Source organism: Phyllobates terribilis, unplaced genomic scaffold (genome assembly GCF_046119375.1).
Source record: "Phyllobates terribilis strain yellow unplaced genomic scaffold, ASM4611937v1 Scaffold_2__4_contigs__length_985480577, whole genome shotgun sequence".
Taxonomy (NCBI): Eukaryota; Metazoa; Chordata; class Amphibia; order Anura; family Dendrobatidae; genus Phyllobates; species Phyllobates terribilis.
This window is the reverse complement of record NW_027362762.1, coordinates 614,447,343-614,470,086: the sequence shown is the minus strand read 5'-3', so window position 1 is coordinate 614,470,086 and position 22,744 is coordinate 614,447,343. Positions and strand designations below refer to the sequence as shown.

At 42.2% G+C, this 22,744-nt stretch overlaps 1 protein-coding gene across 5 annotated transcripts in view; it reads right to left on the bottom strand.

The window, feature by feature from the left end:
• Positions 1–2,327, bottom strand: part of ANKS1A (ankyrin repeat and sterile alpha motif domain containing 1A) — a 260,678-nt gene extending 258,351 nt beyond the window's left edge. For all 5 annotated transcript variants that reach the window (XM_073666518.1, XM_073666520.1, XM_073666519.1 and 2 more), the window contains exon 1: positions 2,078–2,327. In XM_073666518.1, the coding sequence (XP_073522619.1) occupies positions 2,078–2,250 (173 nt within the window). In that variant the 5' untranslated portion in view covers positions 2,251–2,327. The remainder of the gene's footprint in view (positions 1–2,077) is intronic.
• Between the last annotated feature and the right edge of the window lie 20,417 nt (positions 2,328–22,744).

Below are 22,744 nucleotides of genomic sequence, written 5' to 3'. Positions count from 1 at the left end.
TCCTGCACCATGTAGCACCAGCCATGCCCCTTGTATCTGCTCCAGCACCATGTAGCACCAGGCATGCCCCTTGTATCTCCTCCTGCACCATGTAGCACCAGGCATGCCCCTTGTATCTGCTCCTGCACCATGTAGCACCAGGCATGCCCCTTGTATCTGCTCCTGCACCATGTAGCACCAGGCATGCCCCTTGTATCTGCTCCTGCACCATGTAGCACCAGGCATGCCCCTTGTATCTGCTCCTGCACCATGTAGCACCAGGCATGCCCCTTGTATCTGCTCCTGCACCATGTAGCACCAGGCATGCCCCTTGTATCTGCTCCTGCACCATGTAGCACCAGGCATGCCCCTTGTATCTGCTCCTGCACCATGTAGCACCAGGCATGCCCCTTGTATCTGCTCCTGCACCATGTAGCACCAGGCATGCCCCTTGTATCTGCTCCTGCACCATGTAGCACCAGGCATGCCCCTTGTATCTGCTCCTGCACCATGTAGCACCAGGCATGCCCCTTGTATCTGCTCCTGCACCATGTAGCACCAGGCATGCCCCTTGTATCTGCTCCTGCACCATGTAGCACCAGGCATGCCCCTTGTATCTGCTCCTGCACCATGTAGCACCAGGCATGCCCCTTGTATCTGCTCCAGCACCATGTAGCACCAGGCATGCCCCTTGTATCTGCTCCAGCACCATGTAGCACCAGGCATGCCCCTTGTATCTCCTCCTGCACCATGTAACACCAGTCATGCCCCTTGTATCTGCTCCTGCACCATGTAGCACCAGGCATGCCCCTTGTATCTGCTCCTGCACCATGTAGCACCAGGCATGCCCCTTGTATCTGCTCCTGCACCATGTAGCACCAGCCATGCCCCTTGTATCTGCTCCAGCACCATGTAGCACCAGGCATGCCCCTTGTATCTCCTCCTGCACCATGTAGCACCAGGCATGCCCCTTGTATCTGCTCCTGCACCATGTAGCACCAGGCATGCCCCTTGTATCTGCTCCTGCACCATGTAGCACCAGGCATGCCCCTTGTATCTGCTCCTGCACCATGTAGCACCAGGCATGCCCCTTGTATCTGCTCCTGCACCATGTAGCACCAGGCATGCCCCTTGTATCTGCTCCTGCACCATGTAGCACCAGGCATGCCCCTTGTATCTGCTCCTGCACCATGTAGCACCAGGCATGCCCCTTGTATCTGCTCCTGCACCATGTAGCACCAGGCATGCCCCTTGTATCTGCTCCTGCACCATGTAGCACCAGGCATGCCCCTTGTATCTGCTCCTGCACCATGTAGCACCAGGCATGCCCCTTGTATCTGCTCCTGCACCATGTAGCACCAGGCATGCCCCTTGTATCTGCTCCTGCACCATGTAGCACCAGGCATGCCCCTTGTATCTGCTCCTGCACCATGTAGCACCAGGCATGCCCCTTGTATCTGCTCCTGCACCATGTAGCACCAGGCATGCCCCTTGTATCTGCTCCTGCACCATGTAGCACCAGGCATGCCCCTTGTATCTGCTCCTGCACCATGTAGCACCAGGCATGCCCCTTGTATCTGCTCCTGCACCATGTAGCACCAGGCATGCCCCTTGTATCTGCTCCTGCACCATGTAGCACCAGGCATGCCCTTTGTATCTGCTCCTGCACCATGTAGCACCAGGCATGCCCCTTGTATCTGCTCCTGCACCATGTAGCACCAGGCATGCCCCTTGTATCTGCTCCAGCACCATGTAGCACCAGGCATGCCCCTTGTATCTGCTCCTGCACCATGTAGCACCAGGCATGCCCCTTGTATCTGCTCCTGCACCATGTAGCACCAGGCATGCCCTTTGTATCTGCTCCTGCACCATGTAGCACCAGGCATGCCCCTTGTATCTGCACCATTTACGGCAATGAGAGCCAGGACTTCCTATGTGATCACTAGGGAGGGTGAGGGCAGGTAAAGCCTAGTCCTGTGCGCAGACAGGTACTAATATACCATGCAATGCTCCATTGCCACTGGGGCGATAACACGCACTGATAACCCCGCTGACAGCTCTCCGTGTACAGGAAGCGATACGGACATGAACACCTTACCTCAGCAGACTACTTAGTGGGTGACTGACAGAGCCTCCTCCACTCGCTCCAGCCCCGCCCCCAGAAGCTCCACCAGGACCGGCACCACTTAATCTCTTCCCCCCTAACAACCTCTCTACCGCTGCCCGATTACCGGTACGAGCGGCTTCTAGGAGCTCCTGCTCTTTCCCCATCCCGCCGTCACCCCGGCAACCACGCCTCCGATGCCACTTCCGAGGCAAACGTCAGGACGTCACACGTAAATTCCATACTCCATAGTCTTGTGTATAGACAACGTAATGCCGTGACACGCATGCCTTCTGCTCTAGTGTGCGCAGACTGTCACCCAGACTGGGGGCAATAAAGTTAATTGAAATTTACACTAGTACGAACGCAGGATTATCTGGCCTTAGCCGCTCAACTATGTGGAGTAACACACAGCAGGGGCGTTATTATGGTCACAGCCGGGCAGTAGCGCTGAGGGAGCTAACTGCAGCTTACAGCCCGCCCCAAACAAAAGATGTGACACCACAGTGATAACTGAATGCAGATACTGTAGATGTCACCTGCAGTCCTATGTAACACCACAGCTAACCCACTGATAACTCTGAATATAGATAATGTAGATGTCACCTGCAGTCCTATGTAACACCACAGCTAACACACTGATAACTCTGAATACAGATAATGTAGATGTCACCTGCAGTCCTATGTAACACCACAGCTAACCCACTGATAACTCTGAATCCAGATAATGTAGATGTCACCTGCAGTCCTATGTAACACCACAGCTAACCCAGTGATAACTCTGAATACATATAATGTAGATGTCACCTGCAGTCCTATGTAACACCACAGCTAACACAGTGATAACTCTGAATACAGATAATGTAGATGTCACCTGCAGTCCTATGTAACACCACAGCTAACACAGTGATAACTCTGAATACAGAGAATGTAGATGTCACCTGCAGTCCTATGTAACACCACAGCTAACACAGTAATAACACGGAATACAGATAATGTAGATGTCACACGCAGTCCTATGTAACACCCCAGCTAACATTGATAACTCTGAATACAGATAATGTAGATGTCGCCTGCAGTCCTATGTAACACCACAGCTAACACAGTGATAACTCTGAATACAGAGAATGTAGATGTCGCCTGCAGTCCTATGTAACACCACAGCTAATACAGTGATAACTCTGAATACAGATAATGTAGATGTCACTAGCAGTCCTATGTAACACCACAGCTAACACAGTGATAACTCTGAATACAGATAATGTAGATGTCACCAGCAGTCCTATGTAACACCACAGCTAACACAGTAATAACACGGAATACAGATAATGTAGATGTCACACGCAGTCCTATGTAACACCCCAGCTAACATTGATAACTCTGAATACAGATAATGTAGATGTCGCCTGCAGTCCTATGTAACACCACAGCTAACACAGTGATAACTCTGAATACAGAGAATGTAGATGTCGCCTGCAGTCCTATGTAACACCACAGCTAATACAGTGATAACTCTGAATACAGATAATGTAGATGTCACCAGCAGTCCTATGTAACACCACAGCGAACACACTGATAACTCTGAATACAGATAATGTACATGTCACCTGCAGTCCTATGTAACACCACAGCTAACAAAGTGATAACTCTGAATACAGATAATGTAGATGTCACCTGCAGTCCTATGTAACACCACAGCTAACACAGTGATAACCCTGAATACAGATAATGTAGATGTCACCTGCAGTCCTATGTAACACCACAGCTAACCCACTGATAACTCTCAATACAGAGAATGCAGATGTCACCTGCAGTCCTATGTAACACCACAGCTAAAACAGTGATAACTCTGAATACAGATAATGTAGATGTCACCAGCAGTCCTATGTAACACCACAGCTAACACAGTGATAACTCTGAATACAGATAATGTAGATGTCACAAGCATTCCTATGTAACACCACAGCTAACACAGTAATAACACGGAATACAGATAATGTAGATGTCACACGCAGTCCTATGTAACACCACAGCTAACACAGTGATAACTCTGAATACAGATAATGTAGATGTCACCTGCAGTCCTATGTAACACCACAGCTAACACAGTAATAACTCTGAATACAGATAATGTAGATGTCACATGCAGTCCTGTGTAACACCACAGCTAACACTAATAACTCGGAATACAGATAATGTAGATCTCACCTGCAGTCCTATGTAACACCACAGCTAACACAGTGATAACTCTGAATACAGATAATGTAGATGTCACCTGCAGTCCTATGTAACACCACAGCTAACACACTGATAACTCTGAATACAGATAATGTACATATCACCTGCAGTCCTATGTAACACCACAGCTAACACAGTGATGACTCTGAATACAGATAATGTAGATGTCACCTGCAGTCCTATGTAACACCACAGCTAACACACTGATAACTCTGAATACAGATAATGTAGATGTCACATGCAGTCCTATGTAACACAACAGCTAACCCAGTGATAACTCTGAATACAGATAATGTAGATGCCACCTGCAGTCCTATGTAACACCTCAGCTAACACACTGATAACTCTGAATACAGATAATGTAGATGTCACCTGCAGTCCTATGTAACACCACAGCTAACACAGTGATAACTCTGAATACAGATAATGTAGATGTCACCTGCAGTCCTATGTAACACCACAGCTAACACAGTGATAACTCTGAATACAGAGAATGTAGATGTCACCTGCAGTCCTATGTAACACCACAGCTGACCCACTGATAGCTCTGAATATAGATAATGTAGATGTCACCTGCAGTCCTATGTAACACCACAGCTAACCCACTGATAACTCTGAATCCAGATAATGTAGATGTCACCTGCAGTCCTATGTAACACCACAGCTAACACAGTGATAACTCTGAATACAGATAATGTAGATGTCACCTGCAGTCCTATGTAACACCACAGCTAACACAGTGATAACTCTGAATACAGAGAATGTAGATGTCACCTGCAGTCCTATGTAACACCACAGCTAACACAGTAATAACACGGAATACAGATAATGTAGATGTCACACGCAGTCCTATGTAACACCCCAGCTAACATTGATAACTCTGAATACAGATAATGTAGATGTCGCCTGCAGTCCTATGTAACACCACAGCTAACACAGTGATAACTCTGAATACAGAGAATGTAGATGTCGCCTGCAGTCCTATGTAACACCACAGCTAATACAGTGATAACTCTGAATACAGATAATGTAGATGTCACTAGCAGTCCTATGTAACACCACAGCTAACACAGTGATAACTCTGAATACAGATAATGTAGATGTCACCAGCAGTCCTATGTAACACCACAGCTAACACAGTAATAACACGGAATACAGATAATGTAGATGTCACACGCAGTCCTATGTAACACCCTAGCTAACATTGATAACTCTGAATACAGATAATGTAGATGTCGCCTGCAGTCCTATGTAACACCACAGCTAACACAGTGATAACTCTGAATACAGAGAATGTAGATGTCGCCTGCAGTCCTATGTAACACCACAGCTAATACAGTGATAACTCTGAATACAGATAATGTAGATGTCACCAGCAGTCCTATGTAACACCACAGCTAACACACTGATAACTCTGAATACAGATAATGTACATGTCACCTGCAGTCCTATGTAACACCACAGCTAACAAAGTGATAACTCTGAATACAGATAATGTAGATGTCACCTGCAGTCCTATGTAACACCACAGCTAACACAGTGATAACCCTGAATACAGATAATGTAGATGTCACCTGCAGTCCTATGTAACACCACAGCTAACCCACTGATAACTCTCAATACAGAGAATGCAGATGTCACCTGCAGTCCTATGTAACACCACAGCTAATACAGTGATAACTCTGAATACAGATAATGTAGATGTCACCAGCAGTCCTATGTAACACCACAGCTAACACAGTGATAACTCTGAATACAGATAATGTAGATGTCACAAGCATTCCTATGTAACACCACAGCTAACACAGTAATAACACGGAATACAGATAATGTAGATGTCACACGCAGTCCTATGTAACACCACAGCTAACACAGTGATAACTCTGAATACAGATAATGTAGATGTCACCTGCAGTCCTATGTAACACCACAGCTAACACAGTAATAACTCTGAATACAGATAATGTAGATGTCACATGCAGTCCTGTGTAACACCACAGCTAACACTAATAACTCGGAATACAGATAATGTAGATCTCACCTGCAGTCCTATGTAACACCACAGCTAACACAGTGATAACTCTGAATACAGATAATGTAGATGTCACCTGCAGTCCTATGTAACACCACAGCTAACACACTGATAACTCTGAATACAGATAATGTACATATCACCTGCAGTCCTATGTAACACCACAGCTAACACAGTGATGACTCTGAATACAGATAATGTAGATGTCACCTGCAGTCCTATGTAACACCACAGCTAACACACTGATAACTCTGAATACAGATAATGTAGATGTCACATGCAGTCCTATGTAACACAACAGCTAACCCAGTGATAACTCTGAATACAGATAATGTAGATGCCACCTGCAGTCCTGTGTAACACCTCAGCTAACACACTGATAACTCTGAATACAGATAATGTAGATGTCACCTGCAGTCCTATGTAACACCACAGCTAACACAGTGATAACTCTGAATACAGATAATGTAGATGTCACCTGCAGTCCTATGTAACACCACAGCTAACACAGTGATAACTCTGAATACAGAGAATGTAGATGTCACCTGCAGTCCTATGTAACACCACAGCTAACCCACTGATAACTCTGAATATAGATAATGTAGATGTCACCTGCAGTCCTATGTAACACCACAGCTAACCCACTGATAACTCTGAATCCAGATAATGTAGATGTCACCTGCAGTCCTATGTAACACCACAGCTAACACAGTGATAACTCTGAATACAGATAATGTAGATGTCACCTGCAGTCCTATGTAACACCACAGCTAACACAGTGATAACTCTGAATACAGAGAATGTAGATGTCACCTGCAGTCCTATGTAACACCACAGCTAACACAGTAATAACACGGAATACAGATAATGTAGATGTCACACGCAGTCCTATGTAACACCCCAGCTAACATTGATAACTCTGAATACAGATAATGTAGATGTCGCCTGCAGTCCTATGTAACACCACAGCTAACACAGTGATAACTCTGAATACAGAGAATGTAGATGTCGCCTGCAGTCCTATGTAACACCACAGCTAATACAGTGATAACTCTGAATACAGATAATGTAGATGTCACCTGCAGTCCTATGTAACACCACAGCTAACAAAGTGATAACTCTGAATACAGATAATGTAGATGTCACCTGCAGTCCTATGTAACACCACAGCTAACACAGTGATAACCCTGAATACAGATAATGTAGATGTCACCTGCAGTCCTATGTAACACCACAGCTAACCCACTGATAACTCTCAATACAGAGAATGCAGATGTCACCTGCAGTCCTATGTAACACCACAGCTAATACAGTGATAACTCTGAATACAGATAATGTAGATGTCACCAGCAGTCCTATGTAACACCACAGCTAACACAGTGATAACTCTGAATACAGATAATGTAGATGTCACAAGCATTCCTATGTAACACCACAGCTAACACAGTAATAACACGGAATACAGATAATGTAGATGTCACACGCAGTCCTATGTAACACCACAGCTAACACAGTGATAACTCTGAATACAGATAATGTAGATGTCACCTGCAGTCCTATGTAACACCACAGCTAACACAGTAATAACTCTGAATACAGATAATGTAGATGTCACATGCAGTCCTGTGTAACACCACAGCTAACACTAATAACTCTGAATACAGATAATGTAGATCTCACCTGCAGTCCTATGTAACACCACAGCTAACACAGTGATAACTCTGAATACAGATAATGTAGATGTCACCTGCAGTCCTATGTAACACCACAGCTAACACACTGATAACTCTGAATACAGATAATGTACATATCACCTGCAGTCCTATGTAACACCACAGCTAACACAGTGATGACTCTGAATACAGATAATGTAGATGTCACCTGCAGTCCTATGTAACACCACAGCTAACACACTGATAACTCTGAATACAGATAATGTAGATGTCACATGCAGTCCTATGTAACACAACAGCTAACCCAGTGATAACTCTGAATACAGATAATGTAGATGCCACCTGCAGTCCTATGTAACACCTCAGCTAACACACTGATAACTCTGAATACAGATAATGTAGATGTCACCTGCAGTCCTATGTAACACCACAGCTAACACAGTGATAACTCTGAATACAGATAATGTAGATGTCACCTGCAGTCCTATGTAACACCACAGCTAACACAGTGATAACTCTGAATACAGAGAATGTAGATGTCACCTGCAGTCCTATGTAACATCAGAGCTAACCCACTGATAACTCTGAATATAGATAATGTAGATGTCACCTGCAGTCCTATGTAACACCACAGCTAACCCACTGATAACTCTGAATCCAGATAATGTAGATGTCACCTGCAGTCCTATGTAACACCACAGCTAACACAGTGATAACTCTGAATACAGATAATGTAGATGTCACCTGCAGTCCTATGTAACACCACAGCTAACACAGTGATAACTCTGAATACAGAGAATGTAGATGTCACCTGCAGTCCTATGTAACACCACAGCTAACACAGTAATAACACGGAATACAGATAATGTAGATGTCACACGCAGTCCTATGTAACACCCCAGCTAACATTGATAACTCTGAATACAGATAATGTAGATGTCGCCTGCAGTCCTATGTAACACCACAGCTAACACAGTGATAACTCTGAATACAGAGAATGTAGATGTCGCCTGCAGTCCTATGTAACACCACAGCTAATACAGTGATAACTCTGAATACAGATAATGTAGATGTCGCCTGCAGTCCTATGTAACACCACAGCTAACACAGTGATAACTCTGAATACATATAATGTAGATGTCACATGCAGTCCTATGTAACACCACAGCTAATACAGTGATAACTCTGAATACAGATAATGTAGATGTCACTAGCAGTCCTATGTAACACCACAGCTAACACAGTGATAACTCTGAATACAGATAATGTAGATGTCACCAGCAGTCCTATGTAACACCACAGCTAACACAGTAATAACACGGAATACAGATAATGTAGATGTCACACGCAGTCCTATGTAACACCCCAGCTAACATTGATAACTCTGAATACAGATAATGTAGATGTCGCCTGCAGTCCTATGTAACACCACAGCTAACACAGTGATAACTCTGAATACAGAGAATGTAGATGTCGCCTGCAGTCCTATGTAACACCACAGCTAATACAGTGATAACTCTGAATACAGATAATGTAGATGTCACCAGCAGTCCTATGTAACACCACAGCTAACACACTGATAACTCTGAATACAGATAATGTACATGTCACCTGCAGTCCTATGTAACACCACAGCTAACAAAGTGATAACTCTGAATACAGATAATGTAGATGTCACCTGCAGTCCTATGTAACACCACAGCTAACACAGTGATAACCCTGAATACAGATAATGTAGATGTCACCTGCAGTCCTATGTAACACCACAGCTAACCCACTGATAACTCTCAATACAGAGAATGCAGATGTCACCTGCAGTCCTATGTAACACCACAGCTAATACAGTGATAACTCTGAATACAGATAATGTAGATGTCACCAGCAGTCCTATGTAACACCACAGCTAACACAGTGATAACTCTGAATACAGATAATGTAGATGTCACCTGCAGTCCTATGTAACACCACAGCTAACACAGTAATAACACGGAATACAGATAATGTAGATGTCACACGCAGTCCTATGTAACACCACAGCTAACACAGTGATAACTCTGAATACAGATAATGTAGATGTCACCTGCAGTCCTATGTAACACCACAGCTAACACAGTAATAACTCTGAATACAGATAATGTAGATGTCACATGCAGTCCTGTGTAACACCACAGCTAACACTAATAACTCGGAATACAGATAATGTAGATCTCACCTGCAGTCCTATGTAACACCACAGCTAACACAGTGATAACTCTGAATACAGATAATGTAGATGTCACCTGCAGTCCTATGTAACACCACAGCTAACACACTGATAACTCTGAATACAGATAATGTACATATCACCTGCAGTCCTATGTAACACCACAGCTAACACAGTGATGACTCTGAATACAGATAATGTAGATGTCACCTGCAGTCCTATGTAACACCACAGCTAACACACTGATAACTCTGAATACAGATAATGTAGATGTCACATGCAGTCCTATGTAACACAACAGCTAACCCAGTGATAACTCTGAATACAGATAATGTAGATGCCACCTGCAGTCCTATGTAACACCTCAGCTAACACACTGATAACTCTGAATACAGATAATGTAGATGTCACCTGCAGTCCTATATAACACCACAGCTAACACAGTGATAACTCTGAATACAGATAATGTAGATGTCACCTGCAGTCCTATGTAACACCACAGCTAAAACAGTGATAACTCTGAATACAGATAATGTAGATGTCACCTGCAGTCCTATGTAACACCACAGCTAACACACTGATAACTCTGAATACAGATAATGTACATGTCACCTGCAGTCCTATGTAACACCACAGCTAACACAGTGATGACTCTGAATACAGATAATGTAGATGTCACCTGCAGTCCTATGTAACACCACAGCTAACACACTGATAACTCTGAATACAGATAATGTAGATGTCACATGCAGTCCTATGTAACACAACAGCTAACCCAGTGATAACTCTGAATACAGATAATGTAGATGCCACCTGCAGTCCTATGTAACACCTTAGCTAACACACTGATAACTCTGAATACAGATAATGTAGATGTCACCTGCAGTCCTATGTAACACCACAGCTAACACACTGATAACTCTGAATACAGATAATGTAGATGTCACATGCAGTCCTATGTAACACCACAGCTAACACAGTGATAACTCTGAATACAGATAATGTAGATGTCACCTGCAGTCCTATGTAACAGCACAGCTAACACAGTAATAACACGGAATACAGATAATGTAGATGTCACACGCAGTCCTATGTAACACCACAGCTAACACAGTGATAACCCTGAATACAGATAATGTAGATGTCACCTGCAGTCCTATGTAACACCACAGCTAACCCACTGATAACTCTCAATACAGAGAATGCAGATGTCACCTGCAGTCCTATGTAACACCACAGCTAATACAGTGATAACTCTGAATACAGATAATGTAGATGTCACCAGCAGTCCTATGTAACACCACAGCTAACACAGTGATAACTCTGAATACAGATAATGTAGATGTCACAAGCATTCCTATGTAACACCACAGCTAACACAGTAATAACACGGAATACAGATAATGTAGATGTCACACGCAGTCCTATGTAACACCACAGCTAACACAGTGATAACTCTGAATACAGATAATGTAGATGTCACCTGCAGTCCTATGTAACACCACAGCTAACACAGTAATAACTCTGAATACAGATAATGTAGATGTCACATGCAGTCCTGTGTAACACCACAGCTAACACTAATAACTCGGAATACAGATAATGTAGATCTCACCTGCAGTCCTATGTAACACCACAGCTAACACAGTGATAACTCTGAATACAGATAATGTAGATGTCACCTGCAGTCCTATGTAACACCACAGCTAACACACTGATAACTCTGAATACAGATAATGTACATATCACCTGCAGTCCTATGTAACACCACAGCTAACACAGTGATGACTCTGAATACAGATAATGTAGATGTCACCTGCAGTCCTATGTAACACCACAGCTAACACACTGATAACTCTGAATACAGATAATGTAGATGTCACATGCAGTCCTATGTAACACAACAGCTAACCCAGTGATAACTCTGAATACAGATAATGTAGATGCCACCTGCAGTCCTATGTAACACCTCAGCTAACACACTGATAACTCTGAATACAGATAATGTAGATGTCACCTGCAGTCCTATGTAACACCACAGCTAACACAGTGATAACTCTGAATACAGATAATGTAGATGTCACCTGCAGTCCTATGTAACACCACAGCTAACACAGTGATAACTCTGAATACAGAGAATGTAGATGTCACCTGCAGTCCTATGTAACACCAGAGCTAACCCACTGATAACTCTGAATATAGATAATGTAGATGTCACCTGCAGTCCTATGTAACACCACAGCTAACCCACTGATAACTCTGAATCCAGATAATGTAGATGTCACCTGCAGTCCTATGTAACACCACAGCTAACACAGTGATAACTCTGAATACAGATAATGTAGATGTCACCTGCAGTCCTATGTAACACCACAGCTAACACAGTGATAACTCTGAATACAGAGAATGTAGATGTCACCTGCAGTCCTATGTAACACCACAGCTAACACAGTAATAACACGGAATACAGATAATGTAGATGTCACACGCAGTCCTATGTAACACCCCAGCTAACATTGATAACTCTGAATACAGATAATGTAGATGTCGCCTGCAGTCCTATGTAACACCACAGCTAACACAGTGATAACTCTGAATACAGAGAATGTAGATGTCACCTGCAGTCCTATGTAACACCACAGCTAATACAGTGATAACTCTGAATACAGATAATGTAGATGTCACTAGCAGTCCTATGTAACACCACAGCTAACACAGTGATAACTCTGAATACAGATAATGTAGATGTCACCAGCAGTCCTATGTAACACCACAGCTAACACAGTAATAACACGGAATACAGATAATGTAGATGTCACACGCAGTCCTATGTAACACCCCAGCTAACATTGATAACTCTGAATACAGATAATGTAGATGTCGCCTGCAGTCCTATGTAACACCACAGCTAACACAGTGATAACTCTGAATACAGAGAATGTAGATGTCGCCTGCAGTCCTATGTAACACCACAGCTAATACAGTGATAACTCTGAATACAGATAATGTAGATGTCACCAGCAGTCCTATGTAACACCACAGCTAACACACTGATAACTCTGAATACAGATAATGTACATGTCACCTGCAGTCCTATGTAACACCACAGCTAACAAAGTGATAACTCTGAATACAGATAATGTAGATGTCACCTGCAGTCCTATGTAACACCACAGCTAACACAGTGATAACCCTGAATACAGATAATGTAGATGTCACCTGCAGTCCTATGTAACACCACAGCTAACCCACTGATAACTCTCAATACAGAGAATGCAGATGTCACCTGCAGTCCTATGTAACACCACAGCTAATACAGTGATAACTCTGAATACAGATAATGTAGATGTCACCAGCAGTCCTATGTAACACCACAGCTAACACAGTGATAACTCTGAATACAGATAATGTAGATGTCACCTGCAGTCCTATGTAACACCACAGCTAACACAGTAATAACACGGAATACAGATAATGTAGATGTCACACGCAGTCCTATGTAACACCACAGCTAACACAGTGATAACTCTGAATACAGATAATGTAGATGTCACCTGCAGTCCTATGTAACACCACAGCTAACACAGTAATAACTCTGAATACAGATAATGTAGATGTCACATGCAGTCCTGTGTAACACCACAGCTAACACTAATAACTCGGAATACAGATAATGTAGATCTCACCTGCAGTCCTATGTAACACCACAGCTAACACAGTGATAACTCTGAATACAGATAATGTAGATGTCACCTGCAGTCCTATGTAACACCACAGCTAACACACTGATAACTCTGAATACAGATAATGTACATATCACCTGCAGTCCTATGTAACACCACAGCTAACACAGTGATGACTCTGAATACAGATAATGTAGATGTCACCTGCAGTCCTATGTAACACCACAGCTAACACACTGATAACTCTGAATACAGATAATGTAGATGTCACATGCAGTCCTATGTAACACAACAGCTAACCCAGTGATAACTCTGAATACAGATAATGTAGATGCCACCTGCAGTCCTATGTAACACCTCAGCTAACACACTGATAACTCTGAATACAGATAATGTAGATGCCACCTGCAGTCCTATATAACACCACAGCTAACACAGTGATAACTCTGAATACAGATAATGTAGATGTCACCTGCAGTCCTATGTAACACCACAGCTAAAACAGTGATAACTCTGAATACAGATAATGTAGATGTCACCTGCAGTCCTATGTAACACCACAGCTAACACACTGATAACTCTGAATACAGATAATGTACATGTCACCTGCAGTCCTATGTAACACCACAGCTAACACAGTGATGACTCTGAATACAGATAATGTAGATGTCACCTGCAGTCCTATGTAACACCACAGCTAACACACTGATAACTCTGAATACAGATAATGTAGATGTCACATGCAGTCCTATGTAACACAACAGCTAACCCAGTGATAACTCTGAATACAGATAATGTAGATGCCACCTGCAGTCCTATGTAACACCTCAGCTAACACACTGATAACTCTGAATACAGATAATGTAGATGTCACCTGCAGTCCTATGTAACACCACAGCTAACACACTGATAACTCTGAATACAGATAATGTAGATGTCACATGCAGTCCTATGTAACACCACAGCTAACACAGTGATAACTCTGAATACAGATAATGTAGATGTCACCTGCAGTCCTATGTAACAGCACAGCTAACACAGTAATAACACGGAATACAGATAATGTAGATGTCACACGCAGTCCTATGTAACACCACAGCTAACACAGTAATAACTCTGAATACAGATAATGTAGATGTCACATGCAGTCCTATGTAACACCACAGCTAACACTAATAACTCGGAATAAAGATAATGTAGATCTCACCTGCAGTCCTATGTAACACCACAGCTAACACAGTAATAACACGGAATACAGATAATGTAGATGTCACATGTAGTCCTATGTAACACCACAGCTAAGACAGTGCTAACACTGAATATAGATAATGTAGATGTCACCTGCAGTCCTATGTAACACAACAGCTAACACACTGATAAGTCTGAATACAGAAAATGCAGATGTCATCTGCAGTCCTATGTAACACAACAGCTAACACTGCTAACACTGAATACAGATAATGTACATGTCATCTGCAGTCCTATGTAACACCACAGCTAATGCAGTAATGACTCTGAATGCAGAGAATGTAGATGTCACCTGCAGTCCTATGTAACACCACAGCTAACACAGTGATAACACTGAATACAGATAATGTAGATGTCACCTGCAGTCCTATGTAACACCACAGCTAACACACTGATATCTCTGAATACAGATAATGTAGATGTCACCTGCAGTCCTATGTAACACAACAGCTAACACTGCTAACACTGAATACAGATAATGTAGATGTCACCTGCAGTCCTATGTAACACCACAGCTAATGCAGTAATGACTCTGAATGCAGAGAATGTAGATGTCACCTGCAGTCCTATGTAACACCACAGCTAACACAGTGATAACTCTGAATACAGAGAATGTAGATGTCGCCTGCAGTCCTATGTAACACCACAGCTAACACAGTAATAACACGGAATACAGATAATGTAGATGTCACACGCAGTCCTATGTAACACCCCAGCTAACATTGATAACTCTGAATACAGATAATGTAGATGTCGCCTGCAGTCCTATGTAACACCACAGCTAACACAGTGATAACTCTGAATACAGAGAATGTAGATGTCGCCTGCAGTCCTATGTAACACCACAGCTAATACAATGATAACTCTGAATACAGATAATGTAGATGTCACTAGCAGTCCTATGTAACACCACAGCTAACACAGTGATAACTCTGAATACAGATAATGTAGATGTCACCAGCAGTCCTATGTAACACCACAGCTAACACAGTAATAACACGGAATACAGATAATGTAGATGTCACACGCAGTCCTATGTAACACCCCAGCTAACATTGATAACTCTGAATACAGATAATGTAGATGTCGCCTGCAGTCCTATGTAACACCACAGCTAACACAGTGATAACTCTGAATACAGAGAATGTAGATGTCGCCTGCAGTCCTATGTAACACCACAGCTAATACAGTGATAACTCTGAATACAGATAATGTAGATGTCACCAGCAGTCCTATGTAACACCACAGCTAACACACTGATAACTCTGAATACAGATAATGTACATGTCACCTGCAGTCCTATGTAACACCACAGCTAACAAAGTGATAACTCTCAATACAGAGAATGCAGATGTCACCTGCAGTCCTATGTAACACCACAGCTAATACAGTGATAACTCTGAATACAGATAATGTAGATGTCACCAGCAGTCCTATGTAACACCACAGCTAACACAGTGATAACTCTGAATACAGATAATGTAGATGTCACAAGCAGTCCTATGTAACACCACAGCTAACACAGTGATAACCCTGAATACAGATAATGTAGATGTCACCTGCAGTCCTATGTAACACCACAGCTAACCCACTGATAACTCTCAATACAGAGAATGCAGATGTCACCTGCAGTCCTATGTAACACCACAGCTAATACAGTGATAACTCTGAATACAGATAATGTAGATGTCACCAGCAGTCCTATGTAACACCACAGCTAACACAGTGATAACTCTGAATACAGATAATGTAGATGTCACAAGCATTCCTATGTAACACCACAGCTAACACAGTAATAACACGGAATACAGATAATGTAGATGTCACACGCAGTCCTATGTAACACCACAGCTAACACAGTGATAACTCTGAATACAGATAATGTAGATGTCACCTGCAGTCCTATGTAACACCACAGCTAACACAGTAATAACTCTGAATACAGATAATGTAGATGTCACATGCAGTCCTGTGTAACACCACAGCTAACACTAATAACTCGGAATACAGATAATGTAGATCTCACCTGCAGTCCTATGTAACACCACAGCTAACACAGTGATAACTCTGAATACAGATAATGTAGATGTCACCTGCAGTCCTATGTAACACCACAGCTAACACACTGATAACTCTGAATACAGATAATGTACATGTCACCTGCAGTCCTATGTAACACCACAGCTAACACAGTGATAACTCTTAATACAGATAATGTAGATGTCACCTGCAGTTCTATGTAACACCACAGCTAACACAGTGATAACTCTGAATACAGATAATGTAGATGTCACCTGCAGTCCTATGTAACACCACAGCTAACACAGTGATAACTCTGAATACAGATAATGTAGATGTCACCTGCAGTCCTATGTAACACCACAGCTAACACACTGATAACTCTGAATACAGATAATGTACATATCACCTGCAGTCCTATGTAACACCACAGCTAACACAGTGATGACTCTGAATACAGATAATGTAGATGTCACCTGCAGTCCTATGTAACACCACAGCTAACACAGTGATAACTCTGAATACAGATAATGTAGATGTCACATGCAGTCCTATGTAACACAACAGCTAACCCAGTGATAACTCTGAATACAGATAATGTAGATGCCACCTGCAGTCCTATGTAACACCTCAGCTAACACACTGATAACTCAATACAGATAATGTAGATGTCACCTGCAGTCCTATGTAACACCACAGCTAACACAGTGATAACTCTGAATATAGATAATGTAGATGTCACCTGCAGTCCTATGTAACACCACAGCTAAAACAGTGATAACTCTGAATACAGATAATGTAGATGTCACCTGCAGTCCTATGTAACACCACAGCTAACACACTGATAACTCTGAATACAGATAATGTAGATGTCACATGCAGTCCTATGTAACACAACAGCTAACCCAGTGATAACTCTGAATACAGATAATGTAGATGCCACCTGCAGTCCTATGTAACACCTCAGCTAACACACTGATAACTCCGAATACAGATAATGTAGATGTCACATGCAGTCCTATGTAACACCACAGCTAACACAGTGATAACTCTGAATACAGATAATGTAGATGTCACCTGCAGTCCTATGTAACACCACAGCTAACACAGTAATAACACGGAATACAGATAATGTATATGTCACACGCAGTCCTATGTAACACCACAGCTAACACAGTAATAACTCTGAATACAGATAATGTAGATGTCACATGCAGTCCTATGTAACACCACAGCTAACACTAATAACTCGGAATAAAGATAATGTAGATCTCACCTGCAGTCCTATGTAACACCACAGCTAACACAGTAATAACACGGAATACAGATAATGTAGATGTCACATGTAGTCCTATGTAACACCACAGCTAAGACAGTGCTAACACTGAATATAGATAATGTAGATGTCACCTGCAGTCCTATGTAACACAACAGCTAACACACTGATAAGTCTGAATACAGAAAATGCAGATGTCATCTGCAGTCCTATGTAACACAACAGCTAACACTGCTAGCACTGAATACAGATAATGTACATGTCATCTGCAGTCCTATGTAACACCACAGCTAATGCAGTAATGACTCTGAATGCAGAGAATGTAGATGTCACCTGCAGTCCTATGTAACACCACAGCTAACACAGTGATAACACTGAATACAGATAATGTAGATGTCACCTGCAGTCCTATGTAACACCACAGCTAACCCAGTGATAACTCTGGATATAGAGAATGTAGATGTCACATGCAGTCCTATGTAACACCACAGCTAACACACTGATAACTCTGAATACAGATAATGTAGATGTCACATGCAGTCCTATGTAACACAACAGCTAACCCAGTGATAACTCTGAATACAGATAATGTAGATGCCACCTGCAGTCCTATGTAACACCTCAGCTAACACACTGATAACTCTGAATACAGATAATGTAGATGTCACCTGCAGTCCTATGTAACACCACAGCTAACACACTGATAACTCTGAATACAGATAATGTAGATGTCACATGCAGTCCTATGTAACACAACAGCTAACCCAGTGATAACTCTGAATACAGATAATGTAGATGCCACCTGCAGTCCTATGTAACACCTCAGCTAACACACTGATAACTCTGAATACAGATAATGTAGATGTCACATGCAGTCCTATGTAACACCACAGCTAACACAGTGATAACTCTGAATACAGATAATGTAGATGTCACCTGCAGTCCTATGTAACACCACAGCTAACACAGTAATAACACGGAATACAGATAATGTAGATGTCACACGCAGTCCTATGTAACACCACAGCTAACACAGTAATAACTCTGAATACAGATAATGTAGATGTCACCTGCAGTCCTATGTAACACCACAGCTAACACTAATAACTCGGAATAAAGATAATGTAGATCTCACCTGCAGTCCTATGTAACACCACAGCTAACACAGTAATAACACGGAATACAGATAATGTACATGTCACATGTAGTCCTATGTAACACCACAGCTAAGACAGTGCTAACACTGAATATAGATAATGTAGATGTCACCTGCAGTCCTATGTAACACAACAGCTAACACACTGATAAGTCTGAATACAGAAAATGCAGATGTCATCTGCAGTCCTATGTAACACAACAGCTAACACTGCTAACACTGAATACATATAATGTACATGTCATCTGCAGTCCTATGTAACACCACAGCTAATGCAGTAATGACTCTGAATGCAGAGAATGTAGATGTCACCTGCAGTCCTATGTAACACCACAGCTAACACACTGATAACACTGAATACAGATAATGTAGATGTCACCTGCAGTCCTATGTAACACCACAGCTAACCCAGTGATAACTCTGGATACAGAGAATGTAGATGTCACATGCAGTCCTATGTAACACCACAGCTAACACACTGATAACTCTGAATACAGATAATGTAGATGTTACCTGCAGTCCTATGTAACACAACAGCTAACACTGCTAACACTGAATACAGATAATGTAGATGTCACCTGCAGTCCTATGTAACACCACAGCTAATGCAGTAATGACTCTGAATGCAGAGAATGTAGATGTCACCTGCAGTCCTATGTAACACCACAGCTAACACAGTGATAACACTGAATACAGATAATGTAGATGTCACCTGCAGTCCTATGTAACACCACAGCTAACCCAGTGATAACTCTGGATACAGAGAATGTAGATGTCACATGCAGTCCTATGTAACACCACAGCTAACACACTGATAACTCTGAATACAGATAATGTAGATGTCACCTGCAGTCCTATGTAACACCACAGCTAACACAGTGATAACTCTGAATACAGATACTGTAGATGTCACATGCAGTCCTAGGTAACACCACAGCTAACACACTGATAACACTGAATACAGTTAATGTAGATGTCACCTGCAGTCCTATGTAACATCACAGCTAAGACAGTGCTAACACTGAATACAGATAATGTAGATGTCACCTGCAGCCCTATGTAACACCATAGCAAAAACAGTGATAACTCTGAATACATATAGTGTACTAGATGTCTCCTGCAGTCCCATGTAACCCCAAAGCTAACCCAGTGATAACTCTGAATACAGATAATGTAGATGTCACATGCAGTCCTATGTAACACCACAGCTAACACACTGATAACTCTGAATACAGATAATGTAGATGTCACACACAGTCCTATGTAACACCACAGCTAACACACTGATAACTCTGAATACAGAGAATGTAGATGTCGCATGCAGTCCTATGTAATACCACAGCTAACACACTGATAACTCTGAATACAGATAATGTAGATGTCACCTGCAGTCCTATGTAACACCACAGCTAACACACTGATAACTCTGAATACAGAGAATGTACATGTCGCATGCAGTCCTATGTAACACCACAGCTAACACACTGATAACTCTGAATACAGATAATGTAGATGTCACACGCAGTCCTATGTAACACCACAGCTAACACACTGATAACTCTGAATACATATAACGTAGATGTCACCTGCAGTCCTATGTAACACCACAGCTAACACTGTTAACTCTGAATACATATAACGTAGATGTCACCTGCAGTCCTATGTAACACAACAGCTAACCCAGTGATAACTCTGAATACAGATAATGTAGATGCCACCTGCAGTCCTAGGTAACACCACAGCTAACACAGTGATAACTCTGAATACAGAGAATGTAGATGTCACATGCAGTCCTATGTAACACCACAGCTAACCCAGTGATAACTCTGAATATAGAGAATTTAGATGTCACCTGCAGTCCTATGTAACACCACAGCTAACACAGTAATAACTGAATACAGAGAATGTAGATGTCACCTGCAGTCCTATGTAACACCACAGCTAACACAGTGCTAACTATAAATACATATAATGTACTAGATGTCATCTGCAGTCCTATGTAACACCACAGCTAACCAGTGATAACTCTGAATGCAGATACTGTAGATGTCACCCGCAGTCCTATGTAACACCACAGCTAACACAGAAATAACTCTGAATACAGATAATGTAGATGTCACCTGCAGTCCTATGTAACACCATAGCTAACACACTGAAAACTCTGAATACAGATAATGTAGATGTCACCTGCAGTCCTATGTAACACCACAGCTAACCCACTGATAACTCTGAATACAGATAATGTAGATGTCACCTGCAGTCCTATATAACACCACAGCTTACACAGTGATAACTCTGAATACAGATAATGTAGATGTCACCTGCAGTCCTATGTAACACCACAGCTAACACAGTGATAACTCAGAATACAGAGAATGTAGATGTCGCCTGCAGTCCTATGTAACACCACAGCTAATACAGTGATAACTCTGAATACAGATAATGTAGATGTCACCAGCAGTCCTTTGTAACACCATAGCTAACACAGTGATAACTCTGAATACAGATAATGTAGATGTCACCAGCAGTCCTATGTAACACCACAGCTAACACAGTAATAACACGGAATACAGATAATGTAGATGTCACACGCAGTCCTATGTAACACCCCAGCTAACATTGATAACTCTGAATACAGATAATGTAGATGTCGCCTGCAGTCCTATGTAACACCACAGATAACACAGTGATAACTCTGAATACAGAGAATGTAGATGTCGCCTGCAGTCCTATGTAACACCACAGCTAATACAGTGATAACTCTGAATACAGATAATGTAGATGTCACCAGCAGTCCTATGTAACACCACAGCTAACACACTGATAACTCTGAATACAGATAATGTACGTCACCTGCAGTCCTATGTAACACCACAACTAACAAAGTGATAACTCTGAATACAGATAATGTAGATGTCACCTGCAGTCCTATGTAACACCACAGCTAACACAGTGATAACTCTGAATACAGATAATGTAGATGTCATCTGCAGTCCTATGTAACACCACAGCTAATACAGTGATAACTCTGAATACAGATAATGTAGATGTCACCAGCAGTCCTATGTAACACCACAGCTAACACAGTGATAACTCTGAATACAGATAATGTAGATGTCACAAGCATTCCTAT